This window comes from Chlorocebus sabaeus, chromosome 1, assembly GCF_047675955.1.
Source record: "Chlorocebus sabaeus isolate Y175 chromosome 1, mChlSab1.0.hap1, whole genome shotgun sequence".
NCBI lineage: Eukaryota > Metazoa > Chordata > Mammalia > Primates > Cercopithecidae > Chlorocebus > Chlorocebus sabaeus.
In genome coordinates, this window is record NC_132904.1 from 57,317,584 (window position 1) to 57,333,965 (window position 16,382).

The 16,382-nt window shown below is 43.2% G+C and overlaps 1 protein-coding gene across 6 annotated transcripts in view; it reads right to left on the reverse strand.

The window, feature by feature from the left end:
* Positions 1–16,382, reverse strand: part of PPFIBP2 (PPFIA binding protein 2) — a 142,680-nt gene that overhangs the window by 40,982 nt on the left and 85,316 nt on the right. For 5 of the 6 annotated variants that reach the window (XM_008008017.3, XM_037999769.2, XM_037999770.2 and 2 more), the window contains one exon: positions 5,561–5,692. In XM_008008017.3, the coding sequence (XP_008006208.1) occupies positions 5,561–5,692 (132 nt within the window). Of the gene's footprint in view, positions 1–5,560; positions 5,693–9,988; positions 10,061–16,382 lie in introns of those variants that run through there. The other variant, XM_008008103.3, reaches the window with a different exon arrangement.

Sequence of the window (16,382 nt, forward strand, 5' to 3'; positions counted from 1 at the left end):
TGCAGGTGCACTTTTGTCTTTAGCGTATGTCCTTTCTGCCTTTTGTACAAGCCCCTCTGAAAACTACTTCCTTTCAAGAGACCTCTAAGCTCTTCCTTTTTATTGGTATTAACTGTGAGATTGCACAGTCAGAATTATATTTAAGTAGTTCAACATTCTTGGGTCTTCCTCTATTTGATAGTTCCCCATCCATTTTATTTTTAAACTGCCAAGAGTTATGACTGACCCAAGTTTACAGTGCATGTCTGTTTATGCCTAGTTTTTTCCGTGCTCACCCTTGTGAACATTCAAATAACAATGACCACTTTCTCTCAAGGTACCTATCACTTTTACTTCATAAACCAGTGCCTCCTTTTGCTTCAATATTGGAGCTAGAATGGCAGTTTTCCTAGTTTTGTCTTCTACCCTCTGAGTAGAGTGTAAGCAAGTGAGAAAAACAAACAAGTGAACATTCAAATGCTTCAGAATTCAGCTGGGAGACATTTAGGAGCTAACCAAGTAAGTTGCTGCTCCCCTTCCTCCATCACTGCCCCTTGTGTGCATCAGTCTGGAGACCTGCATCAGGAACACATCTGTTTTCCTCCCTCTGCTCAGCGTGTGGTGTACCCAAAACTTCTGGGCTACTCTGCCTTAATTCTCCTGAGCCATGTGTTGTCACTGTTTTATGGTATGTCTGTCCTCAGGCTTGGCATTTCAACTTAGCTTTATAATTTTTTTTCTTTTTTTTTTTTTTGAGACGGAGTCTCGCTCTGTCTCCCAGGCTGGAGTGCAGTGGCGCGATCTCGGCTCACTGCAACCTCCACCTCCCAGGTTCAAGTGATTCTCATGTCTCGCCTCCCAAGAAGCTGGGACTACAGGCGCACAACACCATGCCTGGCTAATTTTCATATGTTTTAGTAGAGACAGGGTTTCACTATGTTGGCCAGACTGGTCTCAAACTCCTGACCTCAAGTGATCCACTCTCCTCGGCCTCCCAAAGTACTGGGGTTACGGGTGTGAGCCACTACACCTGGCCTAGCTTCATAATTCTTTATCTCCAGGGCTGGCCCATCTCCTCTCTTAACAGGTCTGTTTCCCTCCCATAAAGCAGACCCTTTTGTAGCTCTATTCCATTCTGGGTCCCACATCATGATGTCTAGGTGGCATTTATGAGGTTATAATTGCTGTCCTGTGTTGTAACCTCAGCTCACTTTGTTTTTTAATCACACTTTGCCAACCATTAAAGTTCTTCTTTATGGTTCTTTTCTATGTGAAACTACTGGGCACCTCCTGTAATCACAGTTGTTCCCAATTCCATCTTACCTGTTAATCTTGTATATAATTTTACTTAGTTCTTTCTTCTTTTTTCAGGCTCAGTTTAATACTGTCCTGGCACTCTTATGCATTACATTGCTCATGGGAATATAACCTCTATGTTCTAGAGAGGGCAATTTGGAAATATCTGTCAAAATGTCAAGTTCACATACTCCTTGACCCATAAACTCCACATCAATATCTTTACATATATACAAGATTATTCACTGCAGCATTATTTGTAATAGCAGAAACTTGGAAACCACCTTAATGTCCACTGAGAGAGGACTGGTTAAATAAATTAGGCTATAGTTGGATGGTAGAACAATATGCAGACATAGATATGAATGAGGAAGTTTTTAAAAACATACTTGGTGTAAAAAGAACTCCAAGACTGCTAAATTTAAAAGGAAAGGTCTAGAATAGTGAACATCTGTATAAAAATGAGGGGAGGTGTGTGTGTCTGTGTGTATCCACATGAATGTACTTGTCCACACATAGTATAACCCTGGAAGGATACAAACTGATGGCACTGGTTCCTGACTGCTGACTGGAGGACAGGTGTTGAATGAGACCTTTTGCTATATGCCCTTTTGAACTCTTGATTTTTGAATTGTGGGAGTATATTTCCTATATTGATGCAAATGAGTAAAGAAAGAAAATAAAAGCAAGAATAACAAAACTCTCCTCATTAGGCCAGCTCATCTCTGAGCAAACACAATCTTCCCAGATCTTGCTCTGTAGTCCAAGTCCATCATTCTGTTGCCTCAGTTCAGAAATCAGAATCCCTTTCTCCCAAGGTCCTAACCACAAGAAAGAAGAAATGATGGCATCATCACTTGTGCTATAAGATGTTTCCATTTTCTGCAGGAAATCCTAGAGATTCTTTCCTGTTCTCTTCTTGCTCACACGTACCCCTGATCAGTTGGGCTGACTCCCCTTCCTAGCATATCTGGGGTCCCTGCTCCCTTCTTAACAGGCTGTTCTGGTAACTACTCACAGAACCCTCCAGTTACCACAATGGGGTCCAGCTGCAGGTTGCCAGCACCCCCACAGCATGGGGAAGCCAGATTCCTTTCTCAGAGAAGACCCATCTGAGCAACATGCCTATGCAATGCTTTGATCTGTGTCCACACACAGGTTTCCCTTTACCTCTGGATCTCTTTCTTTCATGCTCCATCCCCTTATTGTGGTATTTACTTTCCATGTCAATCATTCTTCCATAGTTCTGCTTTTCAGGAGTACATCTAATTTATCCAATCTTCAGTACCCTCATATGACCCTGAACCATTGCAAAAGGCTGATGAGAAAAGGTAAACAGGAAACCTAGTATTCATCCAAATCTCATTTGGGCCACTACTCACTCCTGAGCAAGGCTGGCCATCAAGGAACCTGTGCCTGTAAGTCCTCAGGTCTTACAGAATGACTGTCAGTAATCATTTCCACAACTTAAACAGCAAGATGCTGGCTTGGGCTATGATCAGAATCAGAGCAGAAGGAGCAGTCTGCAATGCTCTTGCCACCAGCATTCTCTTCTTTTCATTAAAACATAAAACAGAATTTGAGGATAAAGCCTGAGCTAAGCTGAGGAGGTTTATTTCAGATCTGGCTACCTCATACCTAAAGAAAAAAAAAAAAAAAAAAAGAATCCTGCCTGTTCCAAACCACACACAATGAGCCCTTAAGCTAAATACATTCACTGGAAGAAAACAGCCGCAGTACAGTATGGAAAGCAGCATTCCCTTTATTCATCCAATTACAACATCTGATGACCTCAGCTAGCAAAATGTCTCACTCAAAATAAACATCTCCATGCACATGACAATAGTGCAGCTTAAGCAGCACCCTGTGGTTTTAAACCCCTGGTGCTCCAGATACTCACAAATAGAGGTAGAAGTTCTGTGCATACCAGCAAAGATTATGTGCAATTACAAGAATGAGGAATTTGTTTCAGATCATGTGGCTGCTCACTGATTATCACAGGTTTGCACAGCCTGCAGAATTCCTCCACGTGGAAACCTAATATTTGTACTAGCAACTGGGAAGGGCTGTTATCTGGTAGAATTGAGGTCAGACACTCAGGGTCTACGTTGCCTTATGCATGAACAGACCAACGAAAAACAAAAACAAGAAATTCAGATTTAAAAATAATCCTTCAGAAAAGAAAGAAAAAAGCAAACAGTAAGATGACTGTGTTAGTGCTTCTTATCCCAGAAGCGGGAGCTCTCCTTCCTTTCTGATGTCCCTTTAAAAGGACTGCATTATCCCAGCTTGGTGCTAACTCTGCATACCTCCACAGATGGGCTGACTTTCATACTCACACCCCCCACCCCTCATGCACGGATCCCAGAGGTGACTGGTGTAGAACCAGGTATATGACCCAAATTGACCCAATGAGATGCACTCCTAGGGCTTTTGCTGGAACCTTTGAGAAAGCACCTCTTTGACTGCAGAAGTTGCCTGGCTGGTAGGATATCATTCTGGAGCTACCAATGGCTATCTGTGTCACCACTTGGGGAGAGTCTTCTTGAGAACAAGGCTAAAACAGAACCAAGTGATACAACTGAGACTAATTTCTAGTGACACTCTGAGATTACCTGGATCTAGTCATATTGCATTTTTTAAACCCTACACTTTTCAAGTTACGTGACATAGGTCTCTCTCCTCCCTTTTTTTCTTGATTTTGAGTTGAGTGTCTGCCACTTTAAGCCTTCTCACAGAGTTTATGGAATTCTGCCCCCGAAGTCCTAATGTGTGTTCACATACAATCACGCATGTTGAAACATTGGTATAACTTTAAACCAGAAGAAACTTTAAACCAGAAGAAAATTCAGTTACTTCTCCCTGAACATTTAATTCAACTAACACTTCACACAGATTAGCTTTCAGGCTGTGTAAACTTTGCAATATGTAAATAACGTATCTATGTCTACATTTTCATTTCCAACATGCTTAACAATACCATCAGTAAGTGATCAATAAAAGCTAACTATTACTATGCTAAGAGTTCCACATACATTGTCTCATTCACTCCTCAGAATAACCAAAGAAATTGGAAGTATTACTACCTCCATCTTACAGAAGAAGAAACAGGTTTGGGAGGTTAAATTACTTGCCCCAGATCACAAAGCCACTGAGCTCAGTTTAAAGCCAGGAGATCTGATTCATCAGCCTGGACTCTTAATCAATACAAGCTACTGTTCTCAGCTTATTGGGGATATCTTCTTTTGGCAACTGTACTTCTAATTAATGAACATGTTCTCAAAAGCAATGCAAGGAATATGCTCGCACATTAGAAATATTCTAATCACCAGTGTGTTTACTCAGCAAACATGGCAGGTTTCAGTATGCACTAATGCTGGCACTTATCAGAAGGGAACAATATCTGTCTTTGGCCTAAATGTAGGAAGGAGATGAAGACATACCAGGTACTGACAAAATGCCAAATACTATGACAGGTACTTAACTTTCATGATTTTATTTGGACTTTACCACACAGTTATCCATTTTACTGCTAACAATTAGTTAGGTCAGTAAATGAGCAAGGTGTTTCTAAACCTAAAACCTATCTTCTTTCATATCTCTCATTGTTGGTGTGAATACAAGAACTTAAAGGTAGAGGCACAAGAAGACGGTTATCTAAGGTTAAAACAGGCTGCCTGCTCTCAAAGGAGTCTGAGTCTAAAATTCTGTAAACATTTATTTAAAAAAGTCTGGCATGTTCCAGCCAATGGCATACAAAGACTGAAAAACAAAATTAGGAAAACATTCTCTAAGAGAAGGCCTTCACATGGCCGCTCCATAAGACCCATCAGGAGAAAAGAAACACATAACCTGAGGTTCCACTTGGGTCAGGGAAAAGCACGTCAAGAAATGTTTCCAGACTCCTTGGATCTAGTGACAATAGCCTGTTGGGAAGCCAACTTCATTCTGGTACGTTGTCATTTCCTTGGTTCTCACAGAAGACATCTTGTGTCCCTCCATATTTTGTCTTATTCTTCCCCAACTATTGCTTCTCTTTCCATCCTTGTCAGCAGTTTGAGGGCAGATAAAGCCTTAGAGCCAAAACTGGGTGGTTTGGATATTGCTGAAATTTGCAGCCACAGCAAAACCTGATAACTTGGTATTAACAGATCACTGCATCTCTAGTGTATAGATATTTCTGGCACCCAATAGCTTCCAGGCTGGGAGTTGACAAGACAGCCTAAATTCACATTATGACAGCCTTCTCAGGTCTGAGCTTAAGACAGTACAAGTTCATCCTCACCTCTGCTTTTCTCTGCTTCTCCTCCTGCTCTCTCTGCTCCTTCTCCATGCCAACCAGCTTGAGCTTCAGCTCAGACACTTCAGTCATCAGATCAAGCTTCTGGGTCTCAAGAGATGTGCGGCTTAGCAGCTCCTGCAAGCAAAAACAGATCTTGAAATCAGAAACCACCATGGCAATAAGAACAGCTCTGGCTTCATCTACAGCACGTAAGGCAATACCTAAATTGTGTGTTCAACAACACAGAATTGAGACTGGTACATATGAGTCACAGGCCTATTATGGATGGGCCTGGGCTGATGCTGGGCTACTCAGGAATAGCACACCCCCGATACCACCCACTATGCTTTGATAGACAAGGTGAGCTACATTTCTCAAATATGTTTGCCCATAGAGACCATTATTCATTATTTCCATGTAGAGAAAAGCAAATGGATACTTTCAAAGAGCCAAATTTATCAATTTTTTTAAAAGACAAAGCAGCAGGTCCTCTCTATCAAAACAAACAAAAACGCTTAACAATATATTTTTTTCAAAGCCAAAATTTCTAGATCACTTTCTGGGCTCAACCAATGCTCAGCCCAGTCTTCAACATGTTTGAATACAGGACTTCACTGCAATGAACCTAGACAGGAGCTAGAGCACAAAGTAGATGTTCAAAGAGTATTGAATGATTACATATGAATCTTATGTGAGATGGATCTTTCCTGGGCTATTCCAAAATTATAATCTGGCCACTCTGGAATGTAAATAAGATTGTTCTTTCCCAATTGTGAGGACAGACCAGGAAGCTTATTACTAATCTTGCCATCACTAGAACAGTAGCAGACTATAACCAAATAACCCAGGTCTTTGACAACAAACCTGTCACTAATAAAAACACTTAATAAGCATAAACAAGGTAAAAAATAAAGATGATAGACAAGACACTCACTTAGAACTAATATGATTATAAAGGACCTCAAAAATCAGGAGCATTTCCTAAAGTCCAGGGTAACTTATTTTTCCATTGGCAAAGGACAATGTCCTGTAAGGTCCAAAATCCTGGCACATGGTAGACACTGGCTACACAGGTTATGGCAAGAATAGACACAGCAACCAGGAATAGCAATGGGCCAAATGAACAGAAGAATATGCAATATCCTGCCATGGTTTGACCATTTTGTATCATCTTGGGCAACCCAAGCTCAGCACAAGAATGGCAATCTCAACACTCTGACTCAGCCACTACGAGGTCACAGATTTGGAACTGTCCTCAGATCATGAATCAAACCATGCAGGACAGAAATTTTTGACTTGGAATACATGATTCCCCAGGCCAACAGCCTGGGAAACAGCCTACCTGGGAAAGGCAGGCAACAAACTGTTCATCTGCTAGTCTGAGGGGATGGGTATCTATCTAGAAGTCCAGCAACTCAGCATAATAAGCTGCCCAAGCTCTGGGACTAAGGAGGCCAGCTCTTCCTGGGCCAGCCAGACTGGAAGCTGGCTCACAAGGCAGAGGCAGAGCACTGCAGCCAGAGCACAGGCTACTTGGCCACTAGGAGTCAGCCAGATGAGTGTGTCCAATGCACTGGAGAACTGAAATATTTTGAGTGCCTCTTCTGTACCAGAGACTGCTGGAGCTTTTGTATACATCTTCTTAATAAACCCTCCCAGTGAGTTGGCAGGAAATATTATCCCAATTCTACAGATGAGGAAACAGGCCAAGAGAGAGTATGTAAATCTTTTGGCCAAGGACACAAGCCAATCAGCAGCCAAGTTAGTTTTTCTTTCTTTTTTTTTTTTTTTTTTTTGAGATGGAGTTTCACTCTTTTTGCCCAGGCTGGAGTACAATGGCGCGATCTTGGCTTACCACAAGCTCCACCTCCCGGGTTCAAGCGATTCTCCTGTCTCAGCCTCCTGAGTAGCCAGGATTACAGGCGCCCACCACCACAGACAGCTAATTTTGTATTTTTAGTAGAGACTGGCTTTCACCATGTTGGCCAGGCTGGTCTTGAACTCCTGATCTCCAGTAATTCACCCGCCTCAGCCTCCCAAAGTGCTGGGATTATAGGCGTGAACCACCACGCCCGGCCAGCAGATTTAGTTTTCAAACAAAACTCTGTTTGACCCCAGAACTCATTTTAGTCTATTGTATTACACAGTTTCCCAAACAGAGAAAGAAGTCCAAGCATTTTAAGAGACATTTAAAAAAACATGCTAAAATAGGCAATCAACAAACATTCAGTGAGCCCAGGAAATGTCCACTCAAATTGCCAAGATTTCATTGAGCACATACTACCTATCAGGGCCTAGTGCTAAGGCTATGCAGGCCACAAAGGGCCTTAAGCAGTTCTTTCCTGAGTGTGAGGGCACACACAATAAGTTCTCTGAGTCTTGAGTACATGAGTATCTTAAGATGTAATCATCCTCCACACCACCTATTCTCTTCCCCTTCTTTCCTTTCCCTACCTCCCTCTCTTCCTTTATTACCTCATTCTCTAGTTCTCTATCCTTCTGCCTACCCACCTTGTTCCCAAAATGTTTTTAGGCAGTTTGTAAAATAGATATTTTCAAGTTAAAAAATAAATCATAAAAATTAAAGCAGGTAGGAAAATAAGTTAAAGTCAAGAGTTACAGTCAGTAGAAAATCTATGCCATAAACTTCTATAAACAGCTAGAGATAGACTATAATGTACGTGTGAGCCTCCCAGCTGCCAATGCAAAGGGGAAAAGGAACAAGTGCACAGGTCAAGGTCCACAAGAAAATGTCTTTAGACTATTAAGATCTCAGGGAAAAAACATCCTCCATGAGACTTCATTCTTTCATTCAACAAATATGTTTTTAAACACCTACCAGATGCCAGTGCCTAGACACATGACAGTTACTAATAAAACAAAGCCCCTGTTGAGTACTTGAACGTCTTAAGATGATGCTCAGCCTGGGCACAGTGGTTCATGCCTGTAATCCTAGCACTTTGGGAGGCTGAGGTGGGTGGATCATTTGAGCCCCCAAGAGTCTGAAATCTGCCTAGGCAACATAGTGGAACCCTGTCTCTACAAAAAAAAAAAAAAGAAAAGAAAAGAAAAAAAAATTAGCACCCATGGTGGCATGGGCCTGCAGTCCCAGCTACTTGAGAGGCTGAGGTGGGAGGACTGATTGAACCTGGGAGGTTGAGGCTGCAGTGAGCTGTGATCATGCCATAGCACTCCAGCCTAGGCGACACAGTGAGACCCTGTCTCAAAAAAAAAAAAAAAAGGTATTCACGCAGTTTTGTCTTCTGATCAGCATTCAAAATATTGCTTTGACGTGATTTTTAAAAGTTTCACAATATATCTCTTTTGAAAGCTAAGAGTCTACTCTGCTTCCTTCATGGCCAAAATCCCTATTTTAACTACCAGGTTGTGATTGGTCATACCAATGTTTCAGCTGATGAAGACAATATTTTCACTAGTTCCAATAGCCATTCCAATTGGTCATGCCAGTGTTTGAATTAGTCACACTAACATTCCAAATAGACATTCACAATTGGACACACTAACATTTTAATTAGAAACCTGAGGTTGTGGCCGGGCGCGGTGGTTCACGCCTGTAATCCCAGCACTTTGGGAGGCCGAGACGGGCGGATCACAAGGTCAGGAGATCGAGACCATCCTGGCTAACACAGTGAAACCCCGTCTCTACTAAAAATACAAAAAAAACTAGCTGGGTATAGTGGCGGGCGCCTGTAGTCCCAGCTACTCTGGAGGCTGAGGCAGGAAAATGGCGTGAACCTGGGAGGCGGAGCTTACTGAGAGCCGAGATCGTGCCACCGCACTCCAGCCTGGGCGACTGAGCAAGACTCCGTCTCAAAAAAAAAAAAAAAAAAGAAACCTGAGGTTGCTTAATTTCATATAGTTCACTGATAATAGAACATTACTTATTCTCTTCAGCTTATATCTATTAGCATGTGCTTCTACCTTTCATGATCATCTTCCCCTTGTCCCTGTCATAATTACTGTTCTGGTCCCTAAACTCAAAATCAGTCTTCAACAAACTTATCCCAGTCCAGCTCTACTTCCCCATCTCCAGATCCAGCAACGCCCTTAGCCACTATTATGAACTGTGATCTCTGAAATGTGTGTTGTAATAGGAGTTAACTTATCCTACATCCTCAACTGCTTCTTCTATTTCCAACATAAAGTGAATCTTGTGCTTTCAACAATATTACACATTCTTCTCAGTCATTTCAAGTGGAGACCACTCAGCTTCCACCAATCCAACTTACAGAACACTGTGCTCCCTATATTCCAGGACTGCTTCCAACCCACCATTTGGCCCCCCGACCATCCACATCTGTCCTCCTATTGTAAGGCAGTGCTCTTCACTTATACCACATTCTCCCCAAACCGAAGGAACTAACCCGCTTCCTTCAGGCTTTTTTCTTGATCAACAGATTTTCTACCTACTTTAGGTGGATTCCACCTCCTCAATAGCTTCCACATCCTTGTTATTAATTTTTCCATTCAGCATCCACTCTGGCTTCACATTCTTTGACCTCAGCTCCAATAGGCTTTGCTTTCCATTTCGTTCAGCTTCTCAGCAGCACAGTCACAACTTGGATCTCACGTGTATCCAGAATGTGTTTGCTTTGCTTCTAAAATCTTCAGCTCTGAAATTCTCTCTGGCCACAATCTTCTGACCTTTCATCTGTCCCACTTGCTCACTCAACCTCTAAGTTCTTCTGTGGCCACTAGTTACTTAGTAACTCTATTTTCCTGGTTTATCAACTTCCTTGAAGCAACATTGTTCTCCTTATCCACTCTGTACCTTGAGGTGAGTCATTTCAATTGCATTCATACCTACAGCAGAAAATCCTCATGGGATGTCAATCCTGTACCAGGCCTCGTGTGCATTTGTTAGTCTTTTGTCTGTGATTCCACTCTCCACAGCTTAACAATTGCTAGTAAAAGTAACTTGATGCCAGTTGGTTTCCATACAAATTTATGCTATCTAATTATAGCTGATCTTCCAATACTGCCTGGCAAAACTTGTATTTGTCTCTGTCCCATTCCTTTCAGGAACTGTTCCAAGTCTTTTCTGGTCTGCTCAAGCCCTAAACCCCTACCATGTCCCCCTCTTCTCCTCAAATAATCTCTTCTCATATTTGCTGAAAAGATAAAATGCATCTGTTCACTGAATGTAAGTTCTTTTTCAAAGTTTCCTAGCATCATCTTTCATTATCTTAAATCCCTGTCTAGAAACAGTAAGCCCATAGTTCCTTTCCAAGGATAAATTGCCACAATTGCACATTGCTATCTTTTCTACAGGCTTCTTTCACCTTTGAAAACTGTTCCCTAGCTCAGAACACTTCCAGGTGCACATAAAAAGTAACCATCAAAGGATATAATGCTTCCAGAATTTGTTCCTGAATTGCCCCTGACTGACCTTCCCATTTCTGGCTATTTCTCAGCCTCCTGACTCTTCATACATCCCCATACAACTTGATAAACCTTACGGTAACTCCCTGGTCAACCAGCAGCCTTTGGCCCTGTTCTCTGAGTTCTGGTCCTGTTTCTCCCTCCAGCTGGTAACTCAGAATGGCTCCTGCTCACATGGTCCCGGACTCTCCCTCACTTCTGTACTGACTTTGAGCAAGTTCCTACCAAGCTCTGTGCTCCTCTAGGTTAGGGCCATCAATCATCCACCCTGGCAGGCATTTAATCTCTCCCTAACCATCAGCTCCCATTCCTCAGGCTATAAACATGATCAAATTTCTGACATTCTAAAGAAACGTCTGTCTTGACCTTGCCCTCAAAGCTACCACCATCAACTCCCATGTCCTCTTGCTGGACAGATGCATGTGTGTGTGTGTGTGTGTGTGTGTGTGTGTGTATGTGTGTGTGTGTATGGGTGGGTGAGTAGGTGTGTGTGGGGTGTGTATGTGTGTATGGGTGGGTGAGTAGGTATGGGGTGTGTGTGTGTATGTGTGGGTGAGTAGGTATGAGGTGTGTGTGTGTGTGTATGGGTGGGTGAGTAGGTGGGTGGGTGTGGGTGCATGTGGGTGTATGTGTGTCACTCCTCAATAAGATTTCTGCCTGCCTGAACCTGGCTTCTGCCTTCACTAACTAGGGCACAGAAATAATCCTGGAACCAATGTACAAACTTTGAGATGCAGCTTGCATTTCTCATGTCTTAACTGTCTCGCCCTTCATCCATTCAATGTAAGGTACTCCTAGCCACCCCATCTTCCTTGCTTCAGGTTTTCCTGACCTTTCTTTTTTCTTCTCCATCTCCTTTGCTGGCTGCCTTTATTCTGTCTATCCTGTAAGGAAAACATTCTTGGAGCCCTTATTCTTATTCTCAAGACTGGAGTGAACTGTGATCCAGGCTGTCTGGAGCACCCACGTCCTCGCCAGGCAATGCTTGCCTCCTGTTGAAGGCTTCCTGACCTTCAGGGTGGAATTCTGTTGGAGTTATGCAGCTACCGCAGTGTATGAGGAGGAAGTTGAGGGGAGGCAGTGAGCTGAGGATAAGGGGCAAAGGCTTCACAGGCGGCATTCTGCTTCTGCTCTCAATTGTTTGAAGGTTGCCTGTGCAAATGAAGAGGGAGGTGGTCTGGGGGAGGGTGGTTTGTTTTACTCACTGTGATGGACCATGAAACTGGGTAATAAATGTTTAGAAAAAAATCAGTGGACAAAACTGCCACTAACCTTTTCAGAAGGACAAATACTTCTTCTTTCTAAGAGATGAAAGAAAGTTTATATCTCGGAACAACTCATCATTTCCTTTTTCCAAAACTCACGTTCTGACTAAAGCTGAAAAAAAGAATTTGCCTTTCAACCTATTCTCTCCTTAAAGGGCCACATCTTGAAGCAATTACATCTACTTTTAAGTGTGGAATATGACCCAGGGAGTTACTGACCAATGACAGAGGACTGCAGCCAGACTGGCAACCTGAAACCAGAATGAAAGAGGGGGCAATGGAAAGGCATGAAAGGAAAAATAAGTCTCTTTGCCCTTTGAAGTAAAAGGCCCAGGTCTTGCAGGGAAGTCTCTTTCATGAGTAACACTGTGCAGAGAAGAGGTGCTCGTAGTCAACTCGAGTTTGAGTCCAGACTCAGTCCTCAGTAACTCAATCATCTCTCTGAACCTCAGTCTTATCTGTAAAATGGAGTTAAAGTATCTGCTTTGCCCTGTAGTCTGGATACCCAACATCACATCGGATAAGCATGAAGAAATCCATTAGCTCATAAATCCCCAGAGGCAATTTTGGGGAATATTTGAAAAATTCCTGTTTTCTTCACTTCTGAATCAGTGTCTTACCCACCTCAGAGAGATTTGTGTTCCCACCGGAACATGTACACAGCTCTGTTTAATATTCTCTTTGAGATAGAAATACCTGCTTAAAGGCACTCCTGGGAAATTTACCAGGCAGCTACTAGGCCTATGTCTTAGGCCCACGACCTCCTGCTCAGTGTCCTGACTCACAATGCCCAACTGTGTGATAGCTCGTGCTTAATAACACTGGAATAACTTTACTATAACTCTGAGAAGTAAGAGGTGGGCAATACAGAGTCCATATTGTCGTCCTCAATCTCTACTAGTAAGAAAACAGGTGCACCGACTTTCCCAGATCAACAGCAAATAGTGAATCTACAGAAACTCATATCCATGAACTCTTAATCCCCTATATTTGTCACTCCCCAACCTCACCTAAAAGTCAAAAAAATGAAGTTGCCTAAACCCTGAAGCTCTGGCTCAGTAGGGAGGATGGAAATAGAGGCTGGTGTTGTCCAAGATTTCCTAAAAGCAGGATTATGTCCTCACAAGGTTTGCATCCTTACTTCCTCCCCACGGTGCTCCCTTTCCCTGTGTTGTTTTGACACTGAACACTGTTTCTGTTTATATGGATTATATCTGTAAATGGCCAGTCTCTGGAAAATGCTCCATTTGGCCACCAGCTCCATGTAAAACCTCTTATTCACTGAGTAGCATCAGCTTCTTCCCAGAGATCCTCTTCCTCTAGAGAAGGGTGCAGAACCTACTAGACCCCAGTGAGCTCACAGTGGCTACTTTAGAAAATGCCACCACGAGCCTCAAGTATATCACAGACCAGGGAAACCCTCCCCATGATACAGAGATTTTTGTTGCCAGCATAGTTTGAGCCAGTCACGAGAACATCGCTGGTCCGTGCCTGAAACCCTAGGGTACAATTCTGGGCCCTGGCCTCTGATAGCCTCAGTGTGCAGCTGAGCAATGCCTTGATCTGCTTAAGGACCAAAGAGGCAGGGCCCAGTGCTGTGAGTTCTACTTTCAGGCTCAGACAATACCAGACCAGTGAAAACTGACACGGACTGTCCCTCCCTTAAAGATCCTTTTGAGAAATGTCTCTTCATTTTATTTTATTTTTTTTTTTTTTGAGTTTCATTCTTGTTGCCCAGGCTAGAGTGCAATGGCATGATCTTGGCTCACTGCAACCTCCATCTCCTGGGTTCAAGCGATTCTCCTGCCTCAGCCTCCCAAGTAGCTGGGATTACAGGCATGTACCACCACACCTGGCTAATTTTGTATTTTTAGTAGAGACAGGGTTTCACCATGTTGGTCAGGCTGGTCTCGAACTCCTGACCTCAGGTTATCCACCCACCTCGGCCTCCCAAAGTGCTGGGATTACAGGCATGAGCCACAGCGCCTGGCCAAGAAATGTCTCTTCTTAATGGGGAAAGTTTCCTGGGCAATCCAGACATGCTCAGTGAGTCTAAGACCACATGTGACTAGGTGCTTCCACAGGCAGTCCTGAGAGACGCTTGTAGCTGTCTATACAGACAGCTACAAGGTATGTCTATATGCCTATGTTGACAGCTATGATATGCCTGTAGCAGTCCTGAGAGATACTTGTAGCTATCATATTCCCTTCCCATCCTATATCCTGCCATGGGCTGCAAAATAGAAACATTATTTTGCCCTGAAAAGTGTTCATAATCTAGGTGGGCTCATGTGGACCTGCCCCTTTGCTGGCTCTGGTTGGTTCTGGTTTGCCTGTCTAACCCCAAAAGAGGTCTTTTTGTTCTTTCTGGAGGCTAGATGAGTTCATGTGTACGCAAAAATAGATATGAGTTGGGAGATCAGCCTTGAGCAGGGACAGGCTGAGGATGTTGTGGCTGGGGATACAATGAGTACATTGTTCATGAACTGGGTAGGGAACTAACTCTTCACCTCTTGTACTCCTGGAGGGAGGTTGACATTGGTCAAGAGAACACTATGGAGAGAGACAGCTCAACTGGGGTTCTTGGAGCCCCTCTAAGCACAAAGTTTGGGCTATGCTCATTGATTTGGCTTTCCCCAAGTCCCCCTAGAGTTATTCCAGACTGTGGAAGGGGCCAAGTCTAGAGGAGAGGTTGCAGATTAGAGGCCTGCAGGCCAGGCTTGACCTATAGGTATATACTGTATGATTCACACAGCATTTAAAAAAACTTAAATTAGCTGCTAATATTTTAAAAGCAGACGTCTTTAACTCTTTAAATCTGGATTTTGAGTCTTGTGAAAAATGAGAATATCTAGCATTACTGGGCTTAAATGGGCAGTCAACTGGAGTAGAACAGCAGCTGCTGCCTTCAGACAGGATGTCTTCAGCCTGCAGGGTTATCAGGAGCAGCAAACCCAGAGAAAGCACCTTATCTATAGGCAGTCAGAAGGGCGCATGCTGAGACAGTGAAAGGATTTCCTTTAGAGCCTTTGAGCAGCACGCTCGCCTTGGCTCTGGGCAGGAATGGTTTCTGAGGCTGGCAGAAAGAGGCAATTGTTTGTCTCCATTCTCTGCCTCTAGGCCATGAGTCATTCTTGCTCCTACCACCAGAAGCCAAGGGCCCTGCAGCCCAGGATATCTCAGTCAAATCAGGCAAGTGTTTGCCTGTCCCTAGCTCAGAGAATGCATACATAGTCCAGCCAGAGATATTGCATCAGCACTGTGGTGCAAGAATCAAGTGTCTTCACAAACAGCATCAAACAGACGTCAGGAAAGCAACAGCATGTGTGGCCGAACATTCAACTTTGGATTTAGATCTGGGAACTCAAAAGATCTCAAGCTCTGGTGCCACCCAGCCCAGCGAACACATGAGTGGGAGATGAGGCTCAGGTGTGTCCTATGGCTTGAACTCAATTTGTTAAGAAAGGAGCACTGCACACTGCTATCATTTTACCCTTGACAATTTGAGAGAACACAATGAAAGCTTATGAGCAGAAAAATAACTTGGTCAAGCTCAGGAATCTTTGAAACTCAGAAGTGGCTACCATACTCCAAAATATGCCAGGTTAAGACATCTACTTGTATGGCATATGGTACCACATGCCCAATACCAAACCCATAGCACACAAGAAAGAGGATTTAGAATAAACAGAATAAAAAAGGTAACTGAGCTTATGACTTTTTAAAAAGTCTAAAATGGCATCCATGGGATGATGCTTAGAGGAACTAGACAGCCTCTCCCCAAGTGGTACAGGGCATCACAATCAGACTCCTTGTCACAGAGACTCTGACAATGGAGCAGAAACACTGCCATGGAGAGCTATGCAGAGCAGGCACAGCAGCACGGGCAGTCAGATAACTCAGGCACTACAATGCAGCTATTCTCTGACGTCTGATTATGTGGTTACTCTCCCGGCATAACCTTCCTGAAACATCAACCTTCCGACATGTTCCTTTCCATATTCAAATATTCTTGATCTCTTTCTGGATTGTTTACACCATTCCATCATCTTCCTCCCTTATCCTTCTCACCTCAAAACCACACCTTGTGCAGACTTGAAAACACAATCTAGTAGGTTGTTTTCTGCACTCTTTCTGAAAATACTTTCATCATTTGA